Raw genomic sequence first — 17,144 nt, 5'->3', positions numbered from 1 at the left:
ATCCATTTTAGACTAGGTGTTTCTAATTAGATTATAATCAAATTTATATATTATATATTCACAACAAAATTCAAACATTCATTTCAACCAAAGTGCCAGCCATTCATGAGGAAAGGAGAGTCTAATTATATGAAAATAACTACATATCAGTACTAAAGAAACAAACAAACAAATAAAAAACCTCAATCCCTATCTCATTCAAATCAAAGAAAGTCTGGAACAAAATATCAGATATCTATGTGATCTTTGGGAAAGCAAAGATTCTTTGGATAGGACCTAAAAGCCACTAATTATAAAAGAAAAAGATGGCAAACTAAATTTTATCAAAATTGAAAATCTGTGTCTACCAAAATACAATATTAAGAAAATTAAGAAGAGAGCCACTAACTAGGAAATATCAATGCATATGATTTATAAATACATAAAGCATTTTTTCTACTCAACAAATAATTTCATACTAAAATGGAAAAACAAAATTATTATAAAGTATTATTACACTTTATTATAGATATATAAAAAGCTAATAGATACAAGAAAAACTGTCAACATTATTCATAATTAGGGAAGTAAAAATCAAAATAATATTGAGATAGCATTTCATACCCACTAGAATCTCCACAACTCACACTACAAAAGACTAGCCACACTAATGTTGGTAAAAGTATGGAACAAATGAACCTCTGCATACTATTGGTGGGAGTTCAACTACTTGGAAAAATATTTGGCAATTTTTTACAAAGTTAAACGTATATCTACCCTTGCTAGATACATGGAAACATATATTCACAAAGAAAGAAAATGTTGTATAAGCATGTTTATAACTACCTTATTCACAAAAGTCCAAAAATAGAAACAACTCAAAGTATATCAATTGGAGAATAAATAAATTATGGCTTATTAAAATAATAGAATTACTATATATCAATAAAGAACAAACTAATGATAGATGGAGCATCATGACTGAATCCACAAAATATTATACAGAATTAAAGAATACAGATGGAAAGAATACACACTTTATTATTCCAGTTACACGAAGTCTAAGAACAGACAAAATTTGTAATTAGAAATATTAATGAGAATAAAGCAGTTCATCAGTTTGGGAGATGGGGTGAGAAAACCAGAAAGAGACATCAGGACATTTTCTGGGTTGTTGTTCAGTTGATAAATCATGTCCAACTTTTTGCGATCCCATGGACTACAGCATGCCAGGTTCCATGTCCTTCACTATCTCCTGAAGTCTGCTCAAATCCATGTCCATTGACTTGGTGATGCTCTCTAACAGCCTCTTTCTTTGGCACCCCTTCTGCTTTTGAATTCAGTCTTTTCCAGAATCAGAGTCTTTTCTAGTGAGTCAGCTCTTCGTGTAAGTTGGCCAAAGTATTAGAGCTTCAGCTTCAGCTTCAGCATCAGTCCTTTAAATGTATATTCAGGGTTGATTTCCTTTAGGATTGACTGGTTTGATCTTCTTGCAGTCCGAAGGACTTCTCCAGCACCATGATTCAAAAATATCAATTCTTTGGCATTTAGCCTTTTTAATAGTCCAACTTTCACATTTGTACATGATTACTGGAAAAAACATAGCTTTGACTATATGGACTTTCATCTGCAAAGTGATGTCTCTGATGTCTAGCTTTGTCATCGCTTGCCTTCCAAGGAGTAAGCACCTTTTAATTTCATGGCTGCAGTCACTATCTGCAGTGATTTTGGAGCAAAAGAAATTAAAGTCTGTAACTGCTTGTAGTTTCTCCTTCTATTTGCCATGAAGTGATGAGACCACATGCCATGATCTTAGTTTTTTAATGTTGAGTTTCAAACCAGTTTTTTCATTCTCCTCTTTCACCCTCATCAAGAAATTCTTAGGTCCTCCTCAATTTCTGCCATTAGAGTGGTGGTATCTGCATATCTGAGGTTGTTGATATTTCTCCTGGCAATCAGTTTATGATTCATCTAGTCCAATATTTCACATGATATATTCTACACAGAAGTTAAATAAGCACAGCAACAATATACAGACTTGTTGTACTCCTTTCCCAATTCTGAAGTAATCTGTTGCTCCATGTCCAGTTCTAACTGTTGCTACTTTCAGTTCAGTTAAGTGCAGTCATTCAGTCAGGTCCAGCTCTTTGCGACCCCACTGACGGCAGCACGTCTGGCCTCCCTGTCCATCACAAATTCCTGGAGTTTACTCAAACTCATGTCCATTGAGTCAGTGATGCCATCCAACCATCACATTCTCTGCCGTCCCCTTCTCCTCCAGCCTTTAATCTTTCCCAGCATCAGGATCTTTTCAAATGAGTCAGCTCTTTGCATCAGGTGGCCAAATTATTGGAGTTTCAGCTTCAACATTAGTCCTTTCAGTGAACATTCAGGACTGATTTCCTTTAGGATGGACTGGCTGGATCTCCTTGCAGCCCAAGGAACTCTCAAGAATCTTCAACACCACAGTTCAAAAGTATCAATTCTGTGGCCCTCAGATTTCTTTATAGTCCAACTCTCATATCCATACATGACTACTGAGACCATAGCCTTGACTAGATGGACCTTCGTTGGCAAAGTAATGTCTCTGCTTTTTAATACACTGTTTAGGTTGGTCATAACTTTTCTTCCAAGGAGTAAGCGTCTTTTAATTTCATAGCTGCAGTCACTATCTGCAGTGATTTTGGAACCCCAAAAATAAAGTCTGCCACTGTTTCCCCATCTATTTGCCATGAAGTGATGGGACTGAAAGTCATGATCTTACTTTTCTGATGCTGAGCTTTAAGCCAACTTTTTCACTCTTTTCTTTCACTTTTATCAAGAGGCTCTTTAGTTCTTCTTCACTTTCGGCCATAATGGTGGTGTCATCTGCATATCTGAGGTTATTGATATTTCTCCTGGAAATCTTCATTCCAGCTTGGGTTTCATTCAGCCCAGAATTTCTCATAATGTATTTTCCAGGGTGACAATATATAGTCTCGACATATTCCTTTCCTGATTTAGAACCAGTCTGTTGTCCCATGTCCAGTTCTAACTATTGCTTTCTGACCTGCATACAGATTAAGAGGCAGGTCAGGTGGTCTGGTATTCCCATCTCTTTCAGAATTTTCCAGTTGATTATGATCCACACAGTCAAATGCTTTGGCATAGTCAATAAAGCAGGTATAGATGTTTTTCTGGAACTCTCTTGCTTTTTCGATGATCCAATGGATGTTGACAATTTGATTTCTGGTTCCTTTGCCTTTTCTAAAACCAGCTTGAACATCAAGAAGTTCACAGTTCACTATTGTTGAAGCCTGGCTTGGAGAATTTTGAGCATTACTTTACCAGCATGTGAGATGAGTGCAATTAAGAGATAGTTTGAGCATTCTTTGGCATTACCTTTCTTTGGGATTGGAATGAAAAGTGGCCTTTTCCAGTCCTGTGGCCACTGCTGAGTTTTCCAAATTTGCTGGCATATTGAGTGCAGCACTTTCACAGCATCATTTTTTAGGATTTGATATAGCTCAACTGGAATTCCATCACCTCAACTAGCTTTTTTCATACTAATGCTTCCTAAGGCCTACTTAACTTTACATTCCAAGATGACTGGCTCTAGGTGAGTGGTCACACCATCATGATTATCTGGGTTGTGATGAATTTTTTTGTATAGTTCTTCTGTGTATTCTTGCCACTTCTTCTTAATATCTTCTGCTTCTGTTAGGTCCATACCATTTCTGTCCTTTATCGAGCCCATCTTTGCATGAAATATTTCCTTGGCATCCCTAATTTTCTTGAAGAGATCTCTAGTATTTCCATTCTATTGTTTTCCTCTATTTCTTTGTACTGATCACTGAGGAAGGCTTTCTTATCTCTTCTTGCTATTTTTTAGAACTCTGCATTCAAATGGGTATATTTTTCCTTTTCTCCTTTGCTTTTCGCTTCTCTTCTTTTCTTAGCTACATGTAAGGCCCTCCCCACATAGCCATTTTGCTTTTTTACATTTCTTTTTCTTGGGGATGATCTTGATTCCTGACTCCTGTACAATGTCATGAACCTGTTTACCTTCATATGAATTATTCAGGCAACAGGTAATGTGGTCTGGTATTATTACCTCTTTAAGAATTTTCCACAGTTTGTTGTTATATACAGAGTTAAAGGCTTTAGTTGAGTCAATGAAGTAGAAGTAGATGCTTTTCTGGAATCCCCTTCCTTTCTTTATGATCACTGAATGCTAGCAATAAGATCTCTGTGTCCTCTGCCTTTTCTAAACTCAGCTTTTACATCTGTAAGTTCTCAGTTCACACACCATTGAAGCCTAGCTTGAAGCATAACCTACTAGAATGTGAAATGAACAACTGTACAAAAATTTGAACATTCTTTGGCATTGGAATGAAACTGAAATTTTCCAGTCCTGTGCCTACTGCTGAGTTTTCCAAATTTGCTGCCATATTGAGTGTAGCACTTTAAAAACATCACTCATCTTATTTTATGTGATGTAACAGAGAAACGTATAACTGTCAAATTCATCAAGCTAAATACTTAAGATCCTGTTGTTCAGTCACCAAGTCATGTCCGACTCTTTGTGACTCCATAGACTGCAGCATGCCAGGCTTCTCTGTCCCTCACCATCACCTGGAAATTACCCATGTTTGTGTCCATTGCATCTGTGATGCTATCCAACCATCTCATTCTCTGCTCCCCTCTTCTCCTTCTGCCTTCAGTCTTTCCCAGAATCAGGGTCTTTTTCAATGAGTCAGCTCTTTGCATCAGGTGGGCAAAGTATTGGAGCTTCAGCTTCAGTATCAGTCCTTCCAATGAGTATTCAGGGTTGATTTCCTTTAGGACTGACTTATTTGATCTGTTTGCTGTCAGATCAGATCAAGCAAGGAGATCAAACACTTAAGATAAGTGCACTATTATATTCCAATTATTTCTCAATTTCAATTAAAATAAAATAAAATATTCAAAATCTTTACCTGTAGTTACTGAAGGGGAGGGAGTCTGGGAGAAGGAAGGATTGGGAGTTTGAGATTAGCAGATGCAAATTATGTAGAGAATGATTAAACAATAATGTCCTACTATAGAGTGCAGCATATTTAATATCCTGCAATAAACCATAATGGAAAAGAATGGATATGTATATTGTAAATATAACATTGTAAATAACTGTATTTCAATGAATTTTAAAAATTCCTTACCTGTCTTAAACCTCAACTATCATATTCAAGATCACATTCTTTTTATGCCCTTCTATCTTATTTTTTCTCTTGTGACAATCTCTTATAAATCCCCTGTAAAATTAACTTTTTAGCATGTTTCTCTTAAATTTTACATAATTTCCTTTATTAAAGCCCTATGTCTTCCTTCCAGTATAAATCCATTTTGGTTCCCCAAGAGACAGGCACTGTTCTGACCACCGTAGTAACCAAGACAGGGAAATCCCTGAATCTTAGAGTGAAGTGGGAATAAAGATAAAAATCAATACATTTTTTGAGGAAGGAGGGGGCTGTCCAATATCTAAATTGCACTCCCACATTTGGGAAATGCCCTACTCTTAGATACTTCTAGACACAAAAGGGACATATATTTGCTTTCCCAGCCTGCCTTTCAAAGAGGTTGCTTGGGGCACATCAGTTCAACGTGTTCAGTCAGATGCACTAGCCTCAGAGTTCAGATGGGGAGCTAGTGACTCAAGGAAGTAGGAGGTGGAGCAGCAGCAGCAGCACCTTCCCTTGAGGCAGTAGTGACGTATCACAGCACTGTTTCTGTGTGATGACACTGGCTGCTGTCAGCCTCTTTGCTCTTGTATGTTTTCCGGGCCTGATTATCTAGCTGTCTCAGTAATACTATAAGATTTCTAATCAAGTAAAGAGATTATTATCCAAGCCATATAACAGAAGGGGCATTCTTATACTTTCTAATACAAACAATAATGTACTAAATACTTCTTGACTGTTACAACGTAGCATTTAATTTTAGTTCTTTTCCTCTAGATTTAACATAAAAATGTTAATCTTTGGAGGGCTACACTTTGGAATGGCTATGTATTTTTCTCATTGACAGAAACAACTGCTATTTTAATTGGTTTAAAACTGGTGATAATTCATACCAATTTTCCCTTGTGGAATGGTGTCAGACTGTCATCCCACCTTGTTTTACCAGTGTAATTTGTCATATATAATTGTTACAGACTCTCCACTCCAGAATTCATGCTTAAATGTGGATTCATGCTTAAATGTGGCCTAAAACACACACAGACACACGCACACATTAATTTAGTAAATAAAATGAGTTCAAAATTATATGACTATGTAAACTATATGTCTATATGACTAATGTAGACATATTTCAATCTTCATTGGCTTTATATCTGAAAATCCATACATTTATTTGATAAACGCTTAGTGACATCCGTGTGCCAGGCACTAGCGTTACACCAGTGAACATATTGGGAAAGCTTCTTGTTCTCATGGAGATCATCTCCTAGAGAAACAGTCAGACAATATGCAGGAAACTTAAAAAATAATAATTACTATTAATAGTAATTTCATATAATGATAAGTAAATAAATCCTATGAAGAAGCACTTGCAGAAAATGGTTAATGAGAAAAGAATGATTAGGGAAGACTAGTCTACCTTTGAGGCAACAGGGAAAACTTTCCTAAAGGGTTAAGATTTATACTGAGCAATAAATGATAGAGAAGCTTCTAGAACAAGTAAGGTAAAAATTGTACTTCAGAAGAAAGAAAATACAAATGTAGGATGAGGGAAATATTCTTGGTACATTCAAGAAAAAGTATTGAGACTAAACTAGGGAACACTTGTGTATTATTGGTGAAAATATAACTGATATATCTACTATAGAAAACAAAAAATTAAAAATATGAGGATTCCTCAAAAAATTGAAAGCAGGATTGTCAGATGATGAGCAAGTCTACTTCTGGGTATTTATCTGAAGCAAATAAAAACAGTGATTTGAAAAAGACCTATGCACCCCCATGTTCACTATAGAATTATTTATAATAGCCAACACATGGAATCAAGTATCCACTGATAAACGAACAAATAAAGATAATGTTATGTATATAATTATATAGAGATATAAAATGGGAAATGGAACACTCTTTAGCCATGAAAAGGAAAATTTTGTTACTTGCTATAAAATGCATGGACTTTGAGGGCATTATGCTAACAGAAATAAGTCAGATAGAGAAACACAAGTATCTCATTTACATGTGGAATCTTAAGAAAAAACAAACTAGCTAACTAACTAATAAAGAAAACAGACTACTGGTGGCTAGAAGTGAAGGATGAGGGTAAGCAAAATGAGAGTAAAGTGTAAAAACTTTTATTTGTGAAATAAATAAGTCATGATGATGGTGATTATAGTTATGATGCTAGATCATCTGTTTGGAAAATTGATAAAACAATAGATTTTAAAACTTTTCTCAAGAAAAAGAAAATTAACTCTCTATGGTGATGAATGCTAACTAGACTTACTGTGGTATCATTTCATAATATATGCAAATATCAAGCCACCATGATGTACACCTTAAACTAACATAATGTTATTTGCCAATTATATCTCAATTTAAAAAAGAAAATCAAGACCGGACTGTCTAGATCACAGAGAGCATGCTAAAAAAGACATAAGCTGGAGCAGCTGAGGCAGGAAGGAACTGGACTAGGGAGCATGTGATAGGTCTGTGAAGTCATTTTATTTCATCCTAAGTGTAAGTTGGGGTGAAGAACTCTCTGTCAATAGGATAAACTGATGTGGGCCAAGAGCCAAAGAAGGGAAATCATTAGGAAGAATCAGGAATCTGATTTCACTCTACAGAAAATCTTAGTGTTGCCTCAATATTCACACTTAATAACAAAATAAAAACAATTTTAAGTTAGGGCTGATAAAATTTCCAGTACTAAAGAATTTTGTTCTGCTGGCAACAAACATAATCTGTTTTTCTTGATATTATTTAAGTCTCTTCTTTTTCAAAACTATTTACCTTGTAATATGAAACATCAGCTTTGAGTTGGTTGTACAACCTGAAGTCATCTTCCTATCACATAGCAGGTTAAAAGATATCATCTCCTTATTTAAAACTGTTAATATTAGTGAGGCTTGAGACATACTCTCTATGAGATTATTTTTTAATATTTATTTAATTTTAATTATACTCAGTTACTATAATCTGGTACTAAATTGATCTATATATACTAGTTCCATTGTCCAAAAGCATCTGCTTATATTTACATTTTCTATATGTGTTGCAAAGGAAAAGAATAAAAAATCATCAAAAATAATTTAATAAGGAAAATACAATTTTTAAAGTATAAATAAAATTTCTACTAGAAATTTTAGAAACAAAATCTGTCAAGTTGGTGGGTGTTACTCCTTCCAAAGGAAAAAGTCAGAACTTCTGGATTTTGTTGTCTATCAATTTTCCTCATATTCAAGTTTCTGATATTTTTCTACATCTGAAAGGTAACAACAATTTCCAAATATAACTTGGAATTTTGTAGAGCAAATATCATTAAAATATTGTCAGTGTAGAAGCTAAGAAAGAGGAGAAGAAAGAGATCAGTGGAGAGAGAGGAGAGAAAAGATTTTAGATAGCAGATCTAAAATTCCAACCTAAGACTCAATGAATTAATGAAGAGTTCAATTCCATCAAACTTAATAAATTCTAACCTACCATTTCGGCCATTTTGTTTTAGAGTATTTGCAGAAAGCTGGATAGTGCTTCCATGACCGGTGTTTTCTGGAAATTTCAGGTCCTCTAAGTTTCCTTCTGTGCTCAATCTTGCAACTTCCAATTCTATTAATGGTAAAAAGATGTCAGTACTCACTGAGAAACATGCCAAAGTTAAGATAATCTAATTACTAAAACATTTCTGAAATCAAAACACTGGAACTGATCTTCATCTGCTATACTTTATAGTAGTTCAGTGTTTTTAGAAATTCTTTTTTTTTTTAAGTATTTCACTTTTTTTTTCAAAATAAAGCAAATAAAAGTTATTAAAAATCAGATAAGTAAGACTATCAATTATAAAGCCTAGAACTTAAAATTAAAGCTCAAATACAATTTGTCATTGACTATCAGTTTCCTTTCAAAATGTTATCTTTATTTTATGAATTAAGTGAAATCCTTTTATAATCTGGAGCTCTATATCAATACTGACTTATCTTTAAATCTAATAACTTTGAAATAACTTTATCAAATCTTCTGAAATAAAACTGTCAGCTACATCCTTAAACACACTAATTAGATTTATACTTTTGATGAGCTAGCAACACAATTATAAAAAATTATTTTTAACACTTTCACTTAAATTACTACCTTCTTTCTAGTTTATAATTTAGAGAGATTCTTATTATAACTGAAGTGACCCATAGGGTAAAATTTAAAATACTACCCTCCATAGATAGAAACTTATATGTATACATAAATTTCACACATAAAAATTGAAAAAAAAAACCAAAAAAACGTCTCACTGACCTCGATCTCAGGTCAGGCTAATATAATCAGTATTGAAATGTCCTTAGAAAGATACATACATGATTATGAGGACACTCCTAAGCTAATGACAAGTGATACCCTCCTAAGTATGTGTGTGTGTGAAGTCGCTTAGTCATGTCTGACTCTTTGTGACCCCATGGACTGTAACCTACCAGGCTTCTCCGTCCATGGGATTCTCCAGGCAAGAATACTGGAGTGTGTTACCATTTCCTTCTCCAGGGGATCTTCCCAATCCAGGGATAGAAAAAACAGTAACTTATCTCCCCTGAAATAAAGTACCACTCATAATATGTGGTCCACCATAGATGATACTTTTTTCTTTTCCCTCTTCTGCTGAACAGGTGATAGTTTTTTCTTGTCCTTCTCTGGCCCGTCTGTATAACAAAAGCCACTTACGAATATTGTCTGTGTTCTCCCTGACAATGTCAGTCTTCAAAAGGTTATCAGCCAGCACAAAGGCACTTTCCTCCACAGTGTCAAGCAACATGGTGGCTGCACGCAGTTGATCACTTGTAGTCAGGTCTCTCCAGGCATTCAAGGCTTGTGGCTGGAGGAGGTTGTTAACTGTCTCGACCATTGCCTACAAGAAGATGAACAGAATGACAGAAGTCTCTAGTGAATCCACAGGGCTGTCAGAAATCCAGGCATACATGCTGTCCAGCAAGTAAGAATCACTGGTGTGCATGAGTTCAGTATTGTCCCAGCCTCCCCTGTGACATGCTGCACAGTGGAAGCATTCATTATTTTGTGCTGTGAAATCCTAGCTGAGACTTTGCAAGACAACAGGAAAACCTGCTTTCTGTTCTGAAGGACAACAAATAGAGCTATGCTTCTTTCTTAAAATCAATAGCAAAGGCTTCAATAAGACTATAATCACATAATTAAATTATTTGGCTGGGAAACTGTTGGCAAGTAATTCAAACTAAGACTTTCATCACATCACCACAAAAATGATTTCCTCTATACATTACCATAAAACTAGATGCTGAACATAATAGAAATCAAAAGGATGACTAAAGACAGGACAATACAAGAATTTGTTATGTATAGGTTAAGAATTCACTGCTGCTGCTGCTGCTAAGTTGCTTCAATCGAGTCCGACTCTGAGCGACCCCATAGACAGCAGCCCACCAGGCTCCTCTGTCCCCAGGATTCTCCAGGCAAAAACACTGGAGTGGGTTGCCATTTCCTTCCCCAATGCATGAAAGTGAAAAGTGAAAGTGAAGTCAATCGTGTCTGACTCTTAACAACCCCATGGACTGCAGCCCAGCAGGCTCCTCTGTCCGTGGGATTTCCCAGGCAAGAGTATTGGAGTGGGGTGCCATTGCCTTCTCTCAAGAACTCACTAAGCAAACCAATTTTTTTCTTAGCCAGCTAGTAAAATGTCACGATGGGGAAAAAATCAAAGCATACATACTCCTAGGGCTTTGGAAGATAAACCTTTGTGCTGTTTACTACTAGGAAGGGGAGTAAGCAGCTGGAGCTTGCTACCTATGGCCTTTGAGCATTTTTCCTTAAAAAAAAAAAAAAAATCAGCAGTAAGTACACTCACACAGAGACAAAGTACCAAAGTTCTCTCTGCTTCATCCAAAAGAATTGTCTTTCTAGTTGCAATTTATATATTTCCAACGGTTAGTTCAATACTCTGGGTTGCAAGGAGACAATTCTTCCATTAAGGTCTTAAGATTTCACTCGAACATAGAGAATTACACAACAGAAAAATACACCACTGACAGTTTGAAAGTGATCTTCCTTGAACCTGTTGATTATGAAATATGCATCTAATCTGGAAATAAGTTGAAGAAACAGCAAACACAGGCACTTTCCAGGCAGTACATAGGTGTTCTAAAACAGGACTCACAGTATTGGCACCTTGGGAGAGGGAGTGGGAGAGACTGGGGGAATACCCCTTAAGCTGCAGTGTTTTCTTCTGGCTGGTGTTTTCATAGTAACCAAGTAACAACTGTTAAAAATTCAGCTTCATAATGAAACACCTTGCTGCCAATTAACATCAGCTTCAAAAACTAATCTGCCTTTTGATAAAAGTTGTTCTTGATATTTTTCCCAGCTCTTCCAAGTTCTGGCTAAAAATCAACATCACTGGATTTGTACATAAAATAGTTCTACTTGCAAGTTGAGTACTTTGCATTGTTAAAAAAAAAAGTCCCTCATGAGTTTAATGACTATTTCCACATAGTATGCTTCACTCTATCATTTGTTCTGTGTTTAAAACATGACCTAGAAACCAGACAAAAGCATTTCTGGATCACAGCAATCTGATCTGCTTTCCAGGAAGTTCTCTATGGGGTGATGCCAACAGGACATGCCAAAAAAAGGAGATGCTGGATAGAAATCAAACAACAAAAAAGTTTAGGTATTCTCTGAAGCCAAACAGAGGACACTGACCTTTTGAGTGCAAGGAAGTATTCTTTCTGGGATTCACTGATCTTCTTAATTCATTAGAAATGCTCTGAAAACTCCGTATGTGACAAAAATTATGCCAATTCTTTATGGACCAGCCATTTTAACATTAATGAATCACCTTACATTGATCAAACCTTACCTCAGGGAACATTTTGGGAAGATAATGCAATGTTTCTGTTCTGCTCTCTATAGATTTTTTTTAAAATTTAAAAATGCAAAAGGAAAAGAAGCAACTATAGTCAACTCTGAGATGTTCTAAATAGGAAACTGTTTACAAATGGGGTGCTTTACATAAAATACTGAGTCTTTAAACTGACAGTAAATACATCAGACACACCCCTTATTATCTTAGTTTTGCAACTGAAAAAGTATAAGGTGCAGTATTTTTTCATTATATATTTTGAGCATATTTTAACAACTGCTTTGTCCCAAATAAGACAAAGTCTTTAGAGAAGTTTTCTGTTAAAGCCTAAATGATTTCTGAGTTTATTGCAGAAATGACAGTTCCTAAAATCGGGGTGGGTTAAGACACAAATCTAGTATTTATTTATTTTTAAAATAGCACCTATTATGATTGCCTAAGTATATAAAAGGAAATGTCAACACAAGAAATGAGACAGAATTCTCAGGTGTTAAAATCAGTGTGGGATTTGGAACCATATCTGCTGAGTCTGCAATTGTACTTTGCCACCTTACTAGTTGTGTGCTATTGGGCAAGTTTTTTAACTTTTTTGTACTCTTCTGTAAATTAGAGATGATAATGAAATCATTTCATAAGGTCTCCTGGCTCATAACAAGTGTTTAGGTGTAATCCTATCTTTATTTTAATTTGATATCAAAGTTCAGTGTGGGCAGAAGAGAGGTATTCACTGAATAAAGCACAAGTCATCCCTGATAATTGCAAAATATTCACACTGAAGTGAGATCTGGAAGGAATGCCTCTTCTACAATGCAATCTCATAAGCAGAACTGATACACAACTTTACTATGGCGGAATGGGAGGAACATGTGTATTAGACAGTTCATAATGTTCCCTGGTGGTACAGTGGGTAAGAATCCACCTGCCATTGCACAGGACAAGGGCTTGATCCCTGCTAAAGGAAGATTGCTCATGCCATGGAGCAATTAAGCCCATGCACAACTACTGAGCCTGCGCTATCTAGAGCCCACAAGCTGCAGCTATTGAGCCCATGTGCCACAACTACGGAAGCCTGTGTACCCTAAAGCCTGTGCTCCACAATAGGGGAACCCACCACAACGAGATACCCACGTTCTGCGAAGAAGACCAGCCCCCATTCACCGCAACTAGAGAACACCCACACAGAGCAACAAAGACTAACTGTAAAAAAATATATATAAATGATTTTTTTAAAAAACTCATAATATGTATTCCAGAGGCTTGAACTAACTGATCTGTTTTCTGCTAGTGAGATAGCACAATTAAGTCAATTTTAATAGCTTTATAATTAATACAATTTGTGTAAGCTTTCCAAAGGTTGTTGACGTGTCCCTGTTACCAGTTTCATGAAGACCAAATAAACAGTCACAAATATTCAATAGCAAAAGAACATCTATATTTCATTTTCCCTATATATTCATACATTTATACATTTTACATACAAATGATGACATTTGGTAATAAAGCTTTCATTTGGGGGCATTTTTTGGTCAAACTAGGTATTGTATTGCTTTCGCTAACTCAAAAACATTTCTTTAAAATATGTTACTTTTTCATTTTATTTGGTTCCAAAGAAATGAATTTAACTACAGTTTTGAACCGAACTTGAACAGGAAATATACAATGAATTTGATTAAAGTGAGGTAATAGGACATTGATCAATAGCTCTCATCAATTTCTCATCTGCTATCATTTTTTTTTAATTGACCTAAGATTTATATTCTAAAGTTAGAATAAATAAGACTAATTCTGGATAAATCTTAAAATATATTCTAACCACAAAAGGTTGAAAAAGGAAAACAACAAAAATACCTAATGGTTTTGACATTATAGACTGAAATAATTTAAAATTTGGGGATGTTAATTTAATTAAAAATATCTTTGCCAGAAACTAAATGTTAATTCACCCTACTATCTTTTTCAAAACACAAGAAACTGAATAGAAGATGGACCTGGGAATTTATATTCTGGTTTCACCACATATTTCAGTGTGCCTTTGGGCAATTTGATGTTTTCTAACCAATTAACAAAGTGTGAACTGCATAAGAAAATAAGATGCATCATATTTCAATTTGAGGGTGGTTACTCTTGCCTGGAAAATTCCACGGATGGAGGAGCCTGGTAGGCTGCAGTTCATGGGGTCGCTAAGAGTCAGACACGACTGAGCGACTTCACTTTCACTTTTCACTTTCATGCATTGGAGAAGGAAATGGCAACCCACTCCAGTATTCTTGCCTAGAGAATCCCAGGGATGGGGGAGCCTTGGTGGGCTGCCGTCTATGGGGTCGCACAGAGTCGGACACGACTGAAGCGACTTAGCAGCAGCAGCAGCAGCAGCAGGGGCATGCTATATAAGATACTACTTTTCTTATTAAGCAGTTTACAGACTAGACTCTAAAGTCACTTTTGCCTTCCTAAAAATCAAACATAAATTAGGAAGTGTGAAAAGTCAGTTAGATTCATACCAGAATTATGGACATCCCATATCTTTCTGGACATATATTGGCATTGCACAATATTATCTGACCCCTCATCATTAAATTCAGATCTTAAGCAAATTCATTTGACTAATTTTACACTGAGCATGTTTGTTAAAAGGTGTTTTAAACTGTTTAATCACACTTCATATATTTCAAAAGGGACACTGTATTTATTTGTATTTATTTATTTGTTGAAATACTGTGAATATTTTGAAATAGTTGTATATCTTTCCAATATCAATTTGTATCATTTTTCCAGGAGAATGTGCTTGTGAAATAGTCTAGAATTCCTTAGCAAGAATACATAAAAGGGTCCATAGTGAGAAATATATCAATGGCATTTCTTACCAAGGTAAACTCTAAATCATAAACTAGGTAACCAAATCACCTGGGAAACTTAGTTACCCTTCTTCCTTGCTTGAAAACCATTAAAATAAAGATCGAAACAGAATGAATGCCTTTGAAAGGATATACAACTATACCATCCTAGTAGTTTTTTTGAAAACAAGCTTTATAATCATGATCTCATTCAGGTTTTAGCTCAGGTGTCAGTTGCTCATATAGGTCTTCCATTAGCAGCATATCTAAGGAGAGTCACCCACTTAAATCCATTATATGTTTTGTCTTCTTTATAATAGGTATCATTATCTAAGGTGTGTCAGATATTTATTTACCTACAAAACTATTTAACTGGTAGATCACTCACTCAAAAAAGGGTAAACTTCATGAAGGTAATGATTGTGTCATTTGTAAGTGTCCCAAACTGCCTGGCACACAGTAAGTGTTCAATAACTCTTTGCTGAATTATTGCCATCTAGTGAAGATTCACATGAAAGTGAGTTTTCTCCTTTTTCATATCAGTAGGAAAAAAAAAAATCTCTGATTTTATGAGCAAAGGTTATCTAAGTGCAAATGAAAAGATCTATTAACTAGCCAGTATTATCTAAATCATTATCATCAGAGACTTGATGTCACAATGGGCTCCCATTTTTAGTACTTATTCACCTTTAATAGAATTATTCATATTTGGTCTGGCCTTCTCACTAGATTATGATGTCCTCAGGGGACATATCATGTTCATTTTTATTTTTCCAGGGTAAATTTTAGTGTTTTGAGATATTTTAGTATTCAATAAAGGCTCATTAAACAAAAATATCCTACTTTTACTATCAAATCATTAATAGGATAGGGAAACTGAAAACATCTTCTTTTACTCCTGTAACTTTTTGCTATGTCACCCAAGAAGTCTTCTGAGTGACCAGATATCAGCATGGTTTGGAAGGAAGGCAGGATGAGTTATAGGGAATGAAGGGAATTCATTTTAACTTTCAATGCAACACGTATTTTATTAAATATGTATGATATGCAAAGAACTAGGGAAATCACTGCTGGGTAAGGTTAGGAAAAACAAGGAAATCTGTTCTTAATTTGCCTACACTCCAAAGCAGAAGGTAAACATTTCTTTCGCATGGGACAGAAAGTACTGAATTATTGCTGAGAAGGATAAAAGATCCTAGAGGTGTTTTGTTTTGAATCAGACGTTAAAAGATAAATAAGCTTTCTTTACCTAAGAAGAGGAAGTTTGAGGCTGAGAAACATAATAAGCAAGTTAATGATTAAAAAAGAAAAAACGAAGGTATTGAGGCAAGAAATGGTTTGTGTTTGGGGTGAGAAGAATGCATGATGTAAGAAAAGATATATTTTAAAAAAGTGGACTTCCCTGGTGGCTCAGACGGTAAAGCATCTGTTTACGATGTGGGAGACTCAGGTTCAATCCCTGGGTTGGGAAGATCCCCTGGAGAAGGAAATGGCAATCCACTCCAGGACTATTGCCTAGAAAATCCCATGAACAGAAGAGCCTGGTAGGCTACAGTCCATGGGGTCGCAAAGAGTCAGACATGACTGAGCGACTTCACTTCACTTCACAAAAAGAGTATAGTGAGAGAAATGGTGAGTATAATTCAGATCTTAGAAGATTTTCAGTACGATAGCAGTTTGGGCTGTATTGTGTAGAAAATCTACAGCCATTAAATATATTTACATAAAGGATTTATAAATTTAGATTTTGAGTTCTTGAGGTTTCAGTATTTTTTAATGAATTTTCTTTTTTTTTCTTTTGTTGAACCATATGTTCATATATATGTGTATTATCATTAGGCAGCCTATTAGAATGTTAAGAGCAATTATCTCCCATTAGTGGATAAATTTAAATTAATAAATTGCTGAAATCCTTTTGAAAAAAGAAATTTTATTTTTTACCTTCACATCTTTGTCTTTTTCCTGTGTTCTCATGAACACAATATTTTTTATCAATATATACAGTAATCATGCTGAACATTGTTTCCCTTACTATATCATATATATATATATATTTATGTTTAACAGATAGAAAGAAAGATAGTGCTAAGTCGTGTCCAACTCTTATGACCTAGGGACTGTAGCCTGCTAGGCTCCTCTGCCCATGGGATTTTCCAAGCTAGAATACTGGAGTGGGTTGCCATTTCATTCTCCATGTTTAACATATGCCATGCATAAATCTCAGGCTATGCAGAGAAAGAAAAATAAGTCTTCAAATCTTCT

The 17,144-nt window shown here is 35.3% G+C and overlaps 1 protein-coding gene across 24 annotated transcripts in view; it reads right to left on the bottom strand.

Annotated features, from left to right (window-relative positions):
• The window catches only part of ADGRL3 (adhesion G protein-coupled receptor L3), a 941,652-nt gene that overhangs the window by 139,550 nt on the left and 784,958 nt on the right, over window positions 1-17,144 (bottom strand). For all 24 annotated transcript variants that reach the window (XM_060417626.1, XM_060417634.1, XM_060417623.1 and 21 more), the window contains 2 exons: window positions 9,879-10,062; window positions 8,658-8,780 (listed from right to left, as the gene is read on the bottom strand). In XM_060417626.1, the coding sequence (XP_060273609.1) occupies window positions 8,658-8,780; window positions 9,879-10,062 (307 nt within the window). The remainder of the gene's footprint in view (window positions 1-8,657; window positions 8,781-9,878; window positions 10,063-17,144) is intronic.

The sequence above is a fragment of the Ovis aries genome, chromosome 6, assembly GCF_016772045.2.
Source record: "Ovis aries strain OAR_USU_Benz2616 breed Rambouillet chromosome 6, ARS-UI_Ramb_v3.0, whole genome shotgun sequence".
In the NCBI taxonomy this organism is placed as follows: Eukaryota; Metazoa; Chordata; class Mammalia; order Artiodactyla; family Bovidae; genus Ovis; species Ovis aries.
This window is presented reverse-complemented; position numbering and strand designations above follow the sequence as displayed.